This window comes from Rattus norvegicus, chromosome 1, assembly GCF_036323735.1.
Source record: "Rattus norvegicus strain BN/NHsdMcwi chromosome 1, GRCr8, whole genome shotgun sequence".
NCBI lineage: Eukaryota > Metazoa > Chordata > Mammalia > Rodentia > Muridae > Rattus > Rattus norvegicus.
The window spans coordinates 153,540,381-153,556,938 of record NC_086019.1 but is presented as its reverse complement, the minus strand read 5'-3'; the positions used below and the strand labels follow the sequence as shown (position 1 = coordinate 153,556,938).

General features: G+C 39.2%; 1 protein-coding gene across 22 annotated transcripts in view; it reads right to left on the bottom strand.

The window, feature by feature from the left end:
• Window positions 1–6,852: 6,852 nt before the first annotated feature.
• Picalm (phosphatidylinositol binding clathrin assembly protein) overlaps window positions 6,853–16,558 on the bottom strand; it is an 81,105-nt gene continuing 71,399 nt past the window's right edge. For 12 of the 22 annotated variants that reach the window (XM_006229669.5, XM_006229672.5, XM_006229670.5 and 9 more), the window contains 2 exons: window positions 9,602–9,703; window positions 7,985–8,201 (listed from right to left, as the gene is read on the bottom strand). In XM_006229669.5, coding sequence (XP_006229731.1) covers window positions 9,611–9,703 — 93 coding nt within the window. In that variant the 3' untranslated portion in view covers window positions 7,985–8,201; window positions 9,602–9,610. 22 annotated transcript variants of the gene reach the window in all.

The following is a 16,558-nucleotide window of genomic DNA, read 5'->3' as shown; positions in this document are numbered from 1 at the left end:
GCCAGCAAGTACACTCTTTAACTGGTTATTCCCGACCTCAACTGGTTCCCAGCTTAGTGTGCCTCTATGTTTTCCTTTCTCAAGCCTTCCTTCTACCATAGACTTCTGCCTCTACTGTAGAGCTAATGATCAAATGCCAGACTCAGCAGACAGTGGGGGATCTATACTTCATTCATGCTGACCGTTCTCTGCTTCAGTGAAGTCCTTAATGCCCCTTCCCTGGTTCTCCTTCAGGCTTGATGGCTCATTCTTCTGTTCTGTATACCCACCAACTAATGGCAGTGCTTTGATGGGACTGGACCCTGGTTTGGCCTTTCCTTATACTGACACTGAAGTGTTCCTTTGGTAATCTCAGCCACCATGAATATTATTTTGCTGTCTTCCCCATATTTTGGACTTTAGACTTGCAAAACAATACAAAACAAAGCAAAAAATGTTTTTTATCAATTTCTTTCAAGTTCTGATGTTTTTCACTGCCTCTTACAATAAATGGAGATGACAGAGTTCCTTCCCAAGAGTAGTATATAATAGTATAATAATAATAGGCAAAACAGAGAAATACAACAAACTGGTAATCCCAGAACCACATCAAAGGATAGAAAATGGGCTAACCTAACTAGACGACCTAAGAATTGATACTTGAGAAAGGTTACAGTTATGATAAAGATCAAACATTTGATAAGCAATATCCCACACAGGAGTCAAGTAGGGAAGTCACAGGATCCACAGGCTAGACCTAACCAAATACCGGAGTCCACCACGGAACAAGTCATCCACTCCTTTGCAGGAAGCTACTTTTAGGTAAGAAATTATCAAGCAAGAATACTTTGTTATCAGATTTTCATTTTTGTTCTTTGAGGGTTTTTTTGTTTCTTGTTTTTTCTTTTTTTTTTTTTAAGTGAGAGAGAGAGAGAACAAAGTTGGGTGGCTAAGGGAAGTGGGAAAGATACAGGAGGAGTTGAGGGAGGAGAAAAACATGATCAAAATATATTGTATGAAAAAGATTTAAAGGTTTTTAAATTGTCTATGTTTTGTCTATTGCAGGTATGTACACATGAATGCAGGAGCACAGAGGATAGAAGAGGGCATCCGATTCCCCTGGAACTGTAGTCAGTTATGAGATTCCAACAAGGGTGCTAGGAATCAAACTGACGTCTGACTCCACTCTTCTGCAGAGCATCCTGTGCTTTTTAACTGCTAGCTCATCTCTCCAGCACCTTGAAACAAGTATTCTAACCTCACAATTATAAAAAGTCTGAGGTAAATATCCAAAATATAAAAACAAATTTGATAGCAAGAAAACAACCCAACTTAAAAATGGGGTACAAATCCAAACAGTATTCCTCAAAATGGAAACTCAAATGGCTGAGAAACACTTAAAAAATGTTCAACATCCTTAGCCGGCAGGAAAATGCAAATCAAAACAACTTGGAGAATTCTTCTTACACCTGCCAGAATGCCTAGGAATAAAAGTGACAGCTCATGCTGGCAAGGATACAGAGGAAGGGCACTGCTGTTGGAAGTGCAAACTTGTGGTCAGTGTGGTGGAAATCAGTGGTCAGGCTCCTCAGGAAGATGGAAATCGATCTACCTCAAGATCCAGCTATACCAGTCTTGCACATACACTCAAAGGCTGCTTCATCCTACCACAGAGACACTTGCTCAGTCACTGTCCATTGCTGCTCTATTCCTAATAGCCAGACATTGGAAACAACCTAGACATCCCTCAACAGGACTGATACTCTGATGGTTTGTATATGCTCGGCCCAGGGAGTGGCACTATTAGAAAGTATGGTCCTATTGGTGTAGGTGTGTCACGGTGAATGTGGGCTTAAGACCCTCATCTAGCTGCCTGGAAGCCAGTCTACCACTAACAGCCTTTAGATGAAGAGTTAGAACTCAGCTCTGCCTGCACCATGCTGCCATGCTCCCACCTTGATACTGGACTGAACCTCTGAACCTATGAGTCAGCCCCAATTAAATGTTGTCCTTTATAAAACTTGCCTTGGTCATGGTGTCTGTTCACAGCAGTAAAACCCTAACTAAGACAGATACAGAAAATGAGGATGGAATATCCTCACACAATGGAGTATCATTCAGATGTTTAGAAAAAATTAAATCACAAAACAGATGGAATGAAATACAAAAATCATCCAGAGTGTGGTAACCCAGACTGAGAAGGACAAATATAGAATTTTAATATGTATGGATATTAACTTTTAAGTTAATGATAACCAAACTACAATTCATAGAACCAGAGATTAGGTACAGAGTAAGGGACTAGGAGGGGCAGACAGACCTCCTTAGGAAAGGATGGGGAGGGCTAGAACAGGAAGATAAGGTGGAGAGGGGGAGAAGAAAGGTGTACAAGGAAGGGAATACAGAGCCACAGTAAAATTAAGGGTCACTTGAGGGCCTTAGTCTGGAAACCTGATACAGAAACTTACCAAAATATATACACACACAAAAGCAGTCTAAATGAAATCACCAAGTAATGGGGGAGACAGGGCCTCAACTTGCCATCTCTTGTCACTAAAGAAGCTTTCAGTACTGGGACTGTACATTTAATTGAGTTGTTGGCCAAAGAGGTCCCAAGAGAATCCCAGACAACCTAGGCCGTTGCCCAGATTACAGGTTGCTCTCCACAACTGACAGCAAGGTTCCATTGCTAGACACCACCTATTCAACTCACTGAACATGGAGAAGTGGAGCTGGTGCCTACATAGAGCCTTCACCCCATATCCTATGTCTTTGGTACCGGAAGGTACTCTGAACACTACCAAAAAAGAAATGTAAACACTAAGTCAGCCACAAAACTTTTTACCTCCATGGTGTCCTGCTTGCAAGATATACTTGGGCAATGGTGACAGGAAGCTTATGGGAGTAACCAATCTGATTTGACTTATACGAACTCCATGAGATGGAGCTGGTAACTTAACACTCCTTGCGTGATCAAAACCCTGAGACTAGATAGGCATTCTGTTCTACTCATAGACCAGTGCCTTGGTCAGCCATCACAGAAGCGTCTTCCTGCAGCAGATGGGAACAAATAGAGACCCATAACTAGACATTATGTACTGGGACCTTGGAACACTCAACTCTAACAGGGATCCAGCAAATCCCTCCCCTCAGAACTCAGGGATCCCTGCAACGGAGATGGCAGAAAAGTCAGAAAGGATACAGGACACCTAGAAAAATCCCTCTAAATCAACATTATCAAAGCTTTTATGAACTTGGATTGAGGCAGCACACACAGGGCCCCAGAGCTGACTCAGGCAGACACACTCCCCACCCCTAACCCAGAAGCTATCTCCAACTGATAAGCGCATGCTGGGGAGACTGCTCTTAGCTTAGGCTGCACGCCCAGCGGTAGACGGTCAACAGAACTCAACAGCATCTCTGGAGGTTCCTAATCTCACAGTGCTGGGGCAGGGGCTTTTCTTTTCTAAAAAAAATTATTTATATTTTTATGCCTTTCCTTTTTCCCCTACAAGTTCTGTGCATATATATATACTCTGCCTTCCGTGTTTAGCACTTTATGGGAATCCCTGAAAAACATGAAAACAAGTGGATCTGGTACTTGTGCCTTCTCTTGGGCTCTTTACTGTGTTCTGCTCAATTCTGATGTTAGTTTCTGTTTTATGTGATTATCCTTTAGAAGCCTGGTTATTTTCTAATGAGTAAAAGAAAGGGAGTAGATTAGATGGGATGGGAGGTGGGGAGAAACTGGGAGTAGAAGGGAAACCTTAACATATTGGGTTTGGTTTTTTGTGGCAGGGTTTCTCTGTGTAACTGCTTTACATGTCCTGGAACTCTGTAGATCAGGCTGGTCTCAAACTCAGATTCGATTCCTCTGCCGCCCAAACGCTGGAATTAAAGGTGTGTGCTGCCATGCCCTGGGAAGATTTTTTTTTTATTACGTTTGAGAAAAATAAACAACATGGATGGAAGAGCGGAAGGCCTCCTTCTATGTTGATTGAATTAAGTCTAAGGATGTGGACCAATATTCACGTCTCATTAAGTCCAAACCTCTTTGGCAGTTGGTAGTAGTAGTATTTTCTCCCTTTGGTTGGTCAGAATGGGAAAAATGACTCAGATCTAAAACGGAAGCAATATAACCTAGCACATTTCTGCTACAGTCTTATTATGCTGACACACTTCACTCATTCATACTGTACATGTGGCCTTGTAGAAGAGATTCTGGAAGTAGCATAGATATTGTCATTCTGTCCTCAGAGATAACTACTACTTATGTGCTATACAATGTAATTCAAAATAAGTCTCCTACCACAACTACTATCTGCAGATTTTTTCCTTAATTTTAAAAAAAATTATTTTTATGTGTTTTGCCTCCATGGATGTCTGTTTGAAGGTGCCAGGTTCCCTGAAACTGGAGTTATAGTTTTGAGCTGCTATGTGGATGCTGGGAATTGAAATGGGGTCCTACGAAGAGCATCTAGTGCTCTTAACAGCTGAGCCACCTCTCAAGCCCCTTGAGTACATTTCTAAAGATGGAAATAGCATTCTAAAACCTTATGACTACTATTGTTGACGCTCATCCAAAGAGGTGTATGAAGACACTATGAACTATGGGTGGGGCAGAGTGCGGAATGTTTCTACCAACAAGGTAGCCTTCTAGGAAGAACTGCATACACTATTGTAACTCAAGACACTTGAAAGCAGGGACATGAAGGAACGCTGGCATGGTCACATGACCTCTGTAGGAAAAGTGAAAAGGTCTAGAAGGATTCCTCCTCTTTTCACATGACCAAATAGAGTAAGGCATACACCAGGTATATTTCTCTTCGCTTTGTTTTTTTTTTTTTTTTTTGCTTAAGCTAACTGCAAATAGAACCTCATTTTGCTTGTTTTAATAAAAATGAAAAATGCTTTGTTTGTACTAGTTTTGGCTCAAACGTCTGGAGTCCCGTTTATCCCCACATCAAATCTCTGGCAAATTCCTTTGATTCTGGAGACTTAGCTTTGCTGGCTGTGAGATCAAGTCAACAACTATCTCTTGATGAGCTCAGTCTTTTTATTATCTTATTCACTCCCCCACTCCAAATCATCCCATTTAATAATTTCATATACTATATAGTGGTTATGAAAAAGCCCAGAGACATAGCATAAGCACTATTAGGGTCAAAACTCAATCAGTGACATAAGAGTGTGATGATGTATGTCTCTATTTCCAATACTCAAGAGGCAGAAGCACAAAGATTTATAAGAGACTGAAGGAAGCCTGAACTATTTATTTATTGAGACAGCATCAAAAATAAAAAGTTCAACCATTGAGTTTATACTAAATACCACACAGCATTTAACTTAAAAACTACAAATAGGCCAGTAAGCCTACCTGATATCACAATTGTCATCAACAGGACTCATGAAGTATTAGCTCCCAGTGACCGTGATTATGAATACCAATCAGAGTCCGGCTACCTCAAGTGATGGTTGTTTCTTGGGACTCCTAGTCTATTCAATTCTATTGCAACTTTTTTCCAGCCTTTAAAACCACTCTTGAGTAGTTTAATGGAACTTTGTAGTTCATGACAAAAATAATCAGAGATGAGTATGTGGTGTAAACATAGCTACTTGGCTTCTCAACAGGGTCAGTGTGGTGTGTTTAATGCCTCCATGTAAAGTTCTTGGGAGGAGGAAATGAACTTTCTAGACTCCCCAAAGTCCAGGTGAATGGAGCACAGAACAGCCACCAAATGTCTCAGTCTGAAGGAAGGTAGGCAGGGTACGTAAGTGGAATAGGCTCAATGTGGCCAAGATTGCTTCCCAAGGTAAATCTCACAATTATTTCAAAACCAACTTTAGAATTAGCTCTTGTGATTGGGATACAGCTCAGAGGAAAGTCCTGGGTTTGCTTACCAGCACAAACTGTAACTCTGTATAGCAGGTACTTAGTTTGAATCTGAGCTTACCAGGAAATGATTCCCAGAACATTCTAACTGCACATTTTCTCCATTTCTGTAGTCAGCCTTACTTGTCTCAAGATAGCCATATCTACCCTCAAAGAAGTGCCCTATGAAGGGCTATGAATGGGATACAATTAGCAGTTCACAGCTTTTAATGAATGACAGCAAGTCAATGAGCCATGCCACTATTAGCTACCTCTTCCACCTGCTAATTTAACCCCCTGGACAAACACTGAATGTGAGAAATTCTTACCCAACAGAGCCCAAAAGTATTTAAACAATAAAATGGAGGTGCTTATAAAGCACTTCGTATGCACATACTACCAAAGTAAGGTCATGAAAGAATTTAAGTCACATACCTTAAAATACCCATTCAAAGTATGGAATAAGTCAAAATTTACTATTTTAAGGACTCTTAACTTAAAATGCAATTTCTCAGTTTATATGGAAACATTTTAATAATAGCGAAATTTGAAAATCAGTCATTAACAAAAACACATTGGCTAAAGACTGTATGATTTTTCCACACCATAACAAACACTTAGCAGTTTACAGCTTTTAATCTCTCTCTGATGCACTGATGCTGGTTATTATTCACTATGCTACATGATACAAATATTCTTTAGCAAACACAATCTTATGCACCGAAGAGTACTTTTCTCTTAACTTACCTGACTGAAGGCATCCAATCAGAAAGGAAAGTGAACAAGTATAATGTTTCTAAGTGAGTCCAGATGGTAACAAGAATTCAAACATTATTCTTTTTGTATGTTTAAATAAAACAAATTTTACATTTTATTTGACCAGCAGATATAACTTCCTGGGCATAATTTTATTAGCAAAGAACTGATGATACTGGTAATAAAAAAAAAAAAAAATGAAAGGAAAAAGGAGAATGCACCTCAAACCAGAATACCATAACATGTTTTGTGGAAGCTGCATTTTATTTGAAAATCCACCCATTTGCTAACATACATTTTAATATTGTAAACAAAAATAGAATCTGCAGAGACAATGCAACAAGTATGCTTAACTCATGTACAGAATTGCTTTCCTACAATGACCTGTCCTTCTTAAGGCCCCTCTCACCCCAGGCGTTAAGATGTATGTACAGAATGCACCGGTCAACAGTGCAGTGTAATTCTTCATTAGCTAAGCTCTTGGCTAGACACTGACTTTAAAGATACTATCTCCCCTTATTTAAAAGGTACATGATCATAACATGGCACACGCCAAATAAAAAGTTCAAGGATTTCTGTCCCCCTCCCTTTTCCCCATTACATCTCCTAAAGTTTTACTGAAAAGAAGGAAAGTCTTGAAGTGAAAGCAATTCCTCACATTCATCTGGAAAGGCCCTAATGTCAAGTGGGAAATAATGACATGCCAAGCACAAAGCAGAAACGATCCTTCCCAGTGCACTAATGCTGAATTTAAATGTAGTGCTTTTCCTAGTCAGTGAACTGTTCCCTTGCAAAATCCTAGGCACAGGATTGACTATAAGGATTAATGCATTTATAATGCGTCCCTACATCCCATAGAGACTGAGAATTCTTAAGAGATTCAGACCTATGGTTTTGCCTTAAAGTATTTAGTGCTCTGTATGTCAGCTGAAAAGCATTCTGAATCAGATTCATTCTTGTAGATAAAAATCAAACATACTGTGAACATCCATACTCATTTTCTTAAGGAGGTTTGATATAATATTAATGTTATGTAAAATTGATAATCATAAATAAATACAAATACTTAAGGAATGTCTACTGCAAACTGAATATAATTTTTTTAAAAAGAAAAGTTAACTTTAATTATGGTTTCTGTATTTGTGAGGAGTGGAGAAAAGAAATATAATGCATAATTTAAAATTATGATTTTGATCCCCCAATGAGTCCTGTTGAATATGGTAAAGGACACAACTCTTCTCTCCAGGCAGCTTTTCCAACACAAACTCCACACTTTCCAAATACGGGCTTTTCTTGGTAGGTTACTGATTATGGGTATTAATAGGAGTTGAAAGAATTGAAGTGTTAGTCACCAAAAAGACAGATCTTAGTCTTAAATCATGGCAATTCTTGGCTTTATAAATGGTATTGACAACGCTCTCCTATAAACTAGTCCCATCCCGTCGTGGGCCATCATGGGTTACTGGAGAGCTCTAATGGAGGAAGAGTCTCAGAGACAGCAGTTTGGATTTTGCTGGAAGTAAGGAGTCGCCACCTGTGCACTTCTATTCTTGGAGTAATTCCATTCTCTTCCATCTAGTTACATAAACTGTATCTGGAAAAACAAAGTCATAATATAAATTAGTTAATTCACTGCATTATATGACATTCTCACAGAGAAAAACACTCTATGTCTTCACCATTCAACCAGCGTGGAGATAACATGCTTATCACAGACCCTGACGCCAAAAAAAGCATCACCAGTTCCATGTGCCAAAACTCAATCAGTGCAGCGTAGTGTAGTATTCTAATTATCTTCCTAGTTACTAAAAAGCAAGAAGTGTGAAGATGACAGGAGAAGACCAATAAACTCTTCTTAAATTAAAAATATTTACCCATAAGCACAAATGTCCTATGTAACTTATTTGGGAAAGCAAAATGTAAATTATTTCCAAAATGTATAATTAGAGAATAAAGGAAAAAGTATCATTGTACTGATTCAACTCTTTGCTAATACAATGAAAAATCTGAGGTATTTATAAAGAAACTTTTCAGTCAGGAGTCACTGTTTACTCAAAAAAATGCCTCACTCATTTCTCTTCAACTGCCTAACCTGAGGCAGCTAAATCTGAGGTAGCTGTACCTGCCAAGTAAGAGTCAAACTGCCAAAGACCTAGATGGTGAACGTATCCTGGGCCTGGGGCATCAAGAAGAACACATTAAACTGTCTTCCAGAAGATAAAAGTGGTATGGACCATATCCTTGTAGTCTTTAATTAAAAAAACAAGTTGTAGCTGGGAATCAGAGGTAGGTGGATCTCTGAGTTTGAGGTTAGCCTGGTTTACAGAATGAGTTCTAGGACAGTCAGCACTACATAGAGACCCTGTCTCAAAACAAAACAAAACAAAACAAAACAAACAAACAAACAAAAAAAACCAAAAACAAAACAGACAAACAAAAAAACTCCAAGACCAAACCAAAGCAAAAACCAAACCAAAGAAACCAAACAAATAAATTTTAAGTTATTATCTTGAATAAAGGGAACACACAAAATTCAGTACGTGTTTTAAAATTTCAACTCTTTAAAGAAATGACATAAATAAATTTTTATCATGAGCCATAGCTGCTAGAAGTAAAACTAAAGCTATTCCTAACCGAGATGTAAAAGTGGGGCGTTCCCTACAATTCTTTTAAGAATGACCAAACACCTTATTTTTAAGGGTGATATTTGGCCACATCCAGTGGCCATGAGCAGTGGATGCTTGTGTTAAGATGGTCCCCCGATCTCACTAATTTTAACTATGTTAAAGCTATGTTCCAAAGGTGGCTTCTTCTTTCGTCCTATCTTGAACTATTTTTATTCTCCACATAAAGAACAGAAGAGGAGGAGGCAGCTGAGGTACAGAGGGAATGCAGACTCCTTTAAATAAACAAAGGAGAAGGGTGCATGGTATCCAGTGTTGGCAATCTTTGCTTAAGTATCCACATCCCCATCTCCCCCACACGCAGCAATACCTAAGTGACTTATAAGAAGTCCTCCAGAGAGAGCTCTGCAAAGGGGTCCTTTCCTGCAGCTCTGTGAGGACTGTGCCTTGAGGGGCTGGATGCTGCCGACAGCTGGGGGAAAGAAGACAGAGACAGGGAAGAAAAAGATCTCAGAATGACAGAACATGAGAGCAGAAAATGTAATGAAGGAAGAGGTGTTTTGTCACCTTTAGTAAATATAAAGGTAGCCTTTGTAGAAAATGGGATTTTTTTTTTTTTTAAAAAAGCTATTGCATGTCAAGTTAAAGATATTCAATGGCATGGTTTTCCAGAAAGCAAATGCGTGCCTCTGAAACATGAAATGAAAATCTTTTATCCACAAAAGCTGATATAAACTGACCTAAGTCAAGACTTTTAGCATCAGGGAGGAGAAGGGGCATACAGAAGAAAGGATGCATAATTGTGTGAGTTGAAAAAAATAGTGAAGCTTGTTTCCTGTTTCCAGACATGTCCAGTTGTGCAAACTGACTTCCATTCAGATCCCACACTTCCAAATGCAAATATCCCTTCCTGCCTTCTGCCCACCGGGCAGAAGAAGGGTCTATATTCTGAAGCAGGGGCCCACACCATGGGAACTAAGCATAGAAATCTCTGAATAAGGGAAACAGGCAAGGTCTGTTTCCAGTCTGAATACGTTCATTTGACCTTCAGAATGTGCCCCTTCTTTTAATTTGAGGATGAAGTTGACCACTGCACCAAGTAACATTATCTTTACTACCAGAGACAAGACAGTTTTTCTGAACAACTAAGATGTTACTTGTGCACATGTCCAAGTGTTTCATCAAGATGATCTATAAGTATTTTAAACCCAACATAAAAGCTACTTTTATTTTGAAAAGTTTTATTCTGTTTCTCCCTCACTATATCGTCATAGACTTTACAATCACAGGGTCATTATAAAAAGAACTTTATTTAGGGATATTCAGTTAAGTATTAAATTAAAATTGATTAAGTAAATCAATTTCAATTCATATTCCCAACCTTTAAATTAGATAAATAATTTGAAGTCACAAAAGATAATCTCTTTGCTGGCTTAAAAATTACCGCCCCCACACTTCCCCACCCTTATTTTTCAGAACAGGGTTTCTCTCTGTTGCCTGCATGTTCTCTCTGCATGTTCTGGAACTCACTCTGTAGACCAGGTTGGCCTCAAACTCATGAGATTTGCTTGCCTTTGCCTCCCATGTTCTGGGATTAAAGGTGTGTGCTACCACAGCCTATTTTCATCTCTTTTAAATTTGGTTTTACATTTCCTTCTTTGCTTCTGTTTTGTTTTGCTTTAAAGAAAAGCACCATAAGAATGATTAAGCAATGAGTTTCAAGAAATATTATCTCACCAGTATAAGCAATTTGCTATTCAGGGTTATAACCAACCGACTTACAAATCTGAAAATCATCTTTTGTTATTCTGGTCGTCAAGATTTTCCCAATCCATATACTGTTTTAGAAATATACATTCAAAGATAGTAAGAAGAGATGGCAGAAGGATAATGGACCTACACATGGTGCTATAGACAGGAAGACAGGGCAACATGTCTGTCCTGGGTAGAGGTTGTAATGTCTGCCACTCCAAGGGCAGACAGAGTAAAGCACTTCTAACTGGAAAGATGCCCCAACCTTCTTCCTGAGGCCCTGAACAGATGACCGTTGAGAAGGAAAGAACTTCAAATACTCATTAATCACTGAGATGTAAGGGCAAACCTTCGTATTTCCTTCCACTCTTAACTTCACTTACAAACAAATCTGTTCATTGTATACTGTATCTAAGTGACACTTTTTTATGAGAGCTCCATACTAAAATGTCTCCTTAAATCGTGTTTTCATGTGAGTAGCAGTTTGAAGACCTGATAGCATCAGAAGAAAACGTCCCCGAAGAACACAAAAGAGACTATAATTTCAAAACATGAACATGCTGCCAGGAGTCCTAGAATTTTACACACCACATTGAAAGGGGTCAATCTACCTTGGGAAATCAAAACTCACGATCAGTGCACTTATCTCTACATTACAGTTCCTAGCATTATCCTCCTGAGACAGGCAAAACCACGTCCCAGAGTGGTCAGCCTGCTGCACTACACTCCAGGGCCCAGGATGCCCGCCCAGCACCCACCCTGCTCCCATTCTTTCCCATCACCAGCAAACCGCATAAACAAAGCCTGCACTGGTGGGAAGGTAGTCAGATGGAGGGGGAATAAGGACAAGGACAGGACACGCTGCCTACATTGCTACCCAGAGGAAACAGAAAGAAAAGGGATCGAGGGACAAGGATACTCAAGGGGGTTAAGATGAAGCATGATTTCAAGTGTGAAGAAGTCACCTGAGAGAAAGTGCTGACCCTCTTTTCTTTCTTTTTTTTTCTTTTCTTTCTTTCTTTCTTTCTTTCTTTCTTTCTTTCTTTCTTTCTTTCTTTTTTTTTTTTGAGTAAATTAAAGAACCTAGCTTAAAATTGACCAGGAACACCAAAAACGCAAAGTTAATAATACATTTAAAAAAAAAGAATTTTTAAAAAACTCAACTTGTCAGATTCATCATAAAATCAAATTTGCAAACTGGTATAAAATAATTATAACTATTACAAAATATACCACTACAGAAATGTGTAACAAACAAAATTACAACAGAAAATGCCTTAACCCACATTTCCAATAACATTCTCTATCTGGAGGTTCCAGTTAATAGTCATGAGTCAGTTCAAATCAGAGTGACTTACTTCATAATTAAACATACCTCCTTAACTGCTCCAACACAGACACACTTCTTTAAAAACCAGGAGAATGAAATAACGCAAAGAGCAGCATGTGTACAGAACTACTAAGGTTTACAAGTAATGGAGGATGGAAATAACTCTCAATTGGAACTCCCAGCGCTAATCAATAGGCAGAAGCCACGGAGCAGGAGATGGCTCTGCAGCAGAAAGGACGGCTGCAGACCTGGAAAGCGCTGCCCCGAGCATGCTGAGCTGGAGAGAGCCAATGTCCCAAGGCTGCCCACAAGCCATCCTCTCCTTACACACATCTGCCCCAGCACACACCCCTTCCCATGCACACATACATTCCACACATTTTAGTAAAAACACACACAAAAAAATGAGCAAACAATAAAAATTTCTAGAAAGCTCTTTGGTTTAAAGCAGAGTTGCCTGGCTTAATGCAGTGAAATCACAAATTAAGAAAAGACAAATATTTCAAAACATACTTCATAATATACTTGAAGTTGACAAATTAAACTTAAAATAAAAATGGTTGCTTCCTTATTCTTGTTTACTACCAAAGAAAAAACTGCAGAAACAAGAAACAAGAAAATAGTGCAGGCTTAGAGAGTCAGGCTCCAACAGTCTTATGAGAAGCTGAGGGGCTAGCTTGTCAACCAGAGAGCCTCTCAAGAATCCTAATTTCCAGGTCAGATGGAAACACTTAGTGAAACTTCTTCTGTCTCAGAATCTACAAATAGCTTTAAAAGAGGGTTGAAGAGTATAGCTCAGGGACAGAAAACTTACTAGCCTGAAGGAGACTGGGTTCAATCCCCAGCACCCCAAAAAAGTCTACGAGAATAAAATTTCTAAGACATTAGTAAGTAGTGGCTTTGAACCTAAAGTTAGAGAAAATCTGGGTTCAGTATCACTGGCCTGTAGTCAAGGGAAAAGGCAAGAAGATCAGGAGTTTAAGGTCAAACATGGGTACAAGATAAATTCTAAGCCAGAGTAGGCTATTATGAGACCCCTTCTCACAATTAAAACTAGAACAATACAAACAGATATATGTAAGTAAGGAAACACTTCTTTATACCCTTACATTTACATTCTCCACTAATGCAAAAGACTGCATAGTGAGAGTCAATTCTAGAGACCCTTTGACTTTTCTATAAGAATAAAGACAGAACTCAAGAGAAAACTGGACCTTGCTTCTTGGCCTGGAATGACTCACCAGGGATTTATAGAAAGACAAACTGAACCGAATTCAGGCTCATTTATAAACTGGAGTTTGGAATACTTAAGCCCTTAATACCTGTAGCCCATGTTTATGGTAGTCATAAAGGTTGAGTGGTTACTGCCTGGCATAAATCAGTAATTCAAATGAGTTCATTCACAACCAGCACTGATCATCAAACATTAACCTAGGTGTGTGAAGGCTCCCATCAGAAGTCCCTGCATCTGTGTAGCTCTTGGTTGTCTGCTACGCCTGTACCATGATCTCTTTAGAGACGCTCACTCGACTATTCATTATTCACTTGTGCTTCCAAATGGCACTCACCTTAAGGTTCTTCAGGTGAAGACAACATTATTTTACCTCTCTTATTCAGTTATCACCAGGGACTTACATATTATGACCATTCTAAAATGTATAAAAATCTTTTTGTGGATAAAACCCTTTGTACAGAATGACCTCCAAATTCAGATAAGAGAAAATCAGAATTTCCCTAAGTTTAAATTTAATAACTTAAATTTATTTTTACACCTAATGTTTATTAGTATAGAAATATATTAATTCAACCTATAGAGATATGAAAGGTATGTGCTTTGCTACTGTTTCAGTGTATGACGTCTGTCTACCTGTCTGTCTGTCTGTCTGTCTGTCTGTCTGTCACACCCACCCCTCCCACCCCCTGGAACAGAAAATAGTTAAACTGTTTCTTTATGGGGAGGGGGAGAAACCATCAACACACAGCATGATGCAAGTCCAATTCTGTAATAATAAATCCATTGCCCTATAACATTATTTGTCTAGTTCATGTAGTGGGAGTTTAAGAGTTCTACATTCTGATACTAATAGTTACATCCATTCCCTCTGCCTCACCCTTCCTTCTTTCCTTCCTTTTATAATGAGAGGCTAGGCAAATGTTGTACCAAAGGACTGCATTCTCAGCCCCTAAATCAACCAACCTCTATGTGTACGTGTACACACACACACACACACACACACACACACACACACACACAGTGCGTTCATTACTACAGGAATGGTTTCCCTCAGGCTGTGTGTTCATGACCTCTGCCCTTCCCACTATTTTAAGAAGGACCAAGAAAGCTTTAGCTGCATGCAAGCAGCTTGACACTGGATTTCCCACTGAAACACATTTCAACTCACTGTACGTTACTCAACCTGTGTGTTTTACATAGTAACACTAAGAAAACACATTCTCTTAAAGCTGATGTCATCAAAAAATATTTAGAGAGAACAACCAGTTCTATTCCAGAATCCTAGAGAACCAGCCTTGAAGTTCAGTCTCAGAAACAGTAAGTTGTTTCAGGGTATTTAGAGCACAGTCAGATCACAAGTGGAACTTTCAAATCTATTTAATAGCATGGGACTATACATATACTGTCCTGTACACCATCAGTTTTCTATTAAAGATAGTCCCATCCTTTGGTTGTCTCTATGAGAAGCAAGTGGCAAGGATAAATCCTCTTCTAGAGGATACCATGTGAGGACAGCTTTAGAATTCCAGCCTCTGGAACAGAAAGTAAATAATCTGTTGCTGTATTAACCCACAAAGCTTGCCATCTTTTGTTACTGTAGCACATAATGCACATATTTAAATCAAATTTAAGTTCCTGTTTATTTAACTCAACTCTATCATGATATTTAATTTATAGAAAAAAGTTTAAATGACATCAGAGCTGAAGTGATTGCTCAATGGTCAACAGCACTTGCTGCTCTTCCTGAGGACCTCGGTTAAATTCTCAGCACTACATGGTGACTCACACCTGGGTACAACTCTAATTCCAGGGGATCTGATGCCCTCTTTGGACCTTTGTAAGCACCAGGCAGTAACACGGTGCATAGACATGCAGGCAAACTACCCATAAACATAATACATTTTAAATGATATTATGAAACTTTCAAAGAAATTTGAAGGGGAAACTTATGGGTTCTTTGGAAAATCAGTTGGATGGTGTTTTGCTGGGGCAAACGTGAAAGAATGTTTCATTAAAGGGGATATAGGTGAAAGACTAAGGCAGACTCCTGAAGCAGACACAGGAGAAAAGATGTGAAAGGACTTGGTCTGCCTTACGTTGTGTAGTTAATGTTAAGATCCATTTGTCGGGACTTGCGGACTCGAGCTAATTGGATGCACATGCTAAAGCAACCCCTGTGCTGAGGCAAGGCACTCACAAGACAGTTGTTTGGAGGGTATACAGAACACACAGACAGAGCTTGGCTTGCTGGTACAACTAGCTGTGCAATGCTGTGTCTTGAATGCACTGTGCAATGGTCTTGCATCTTTGCTGATCTTCGCTTCCCTGAGAGAGGCACAACACAGAACTTCTCCTGATGTTCCTACTGATTCAAGCCTAGGCCGAGACCAGGCTGTATCTGCTAAGTCATCTCACTGCTGTTGCTAACCCGAATCTACTAAACTGTATATCCATGAAAGTTTGTGAATGGATTGAGCTGCTGCTGCTGCTGCTGCTGCTGCTGCTGCTGCTGCTGCTGCTGCTGCTGCTAACCTATGAACTAAAGTGCCAATTTCCAGACAACACAGACAGGAGTTGCTCCAAAGAACCTTTCTAAACAACTCCACTTCCCCTATATCCTTTCTTTCCCACTACCTCTGGTGGATGGTGGGCTGCAAGGGAAGTTAAAGCATTTAAGAACTATCATTAAAAATAAGGTTTGAAAAAATTAAAATTACAAACTTTTCTAGCACACACTATAAAACAAATGTAGTCTTACACTTTCTATACACTCAGAGCTATTGAAGCTCACTATGATGACATTGTAAAACTTGGGCCACCCAAGGCTTTATTAACACTTTCTGGCTATAAGACAAACAATTAGGATTTTAAAAAGAAAACAGAAAGTAAGGCCTTCCACTGCATTTGTTTTATTAGCAACAGATGTTTAGAGCTGAGAATCATAATACTGTTTATATGACTAACTTATATAATGAGGGCTACAGAATCAATTTTTCATTTATGGCAATAAA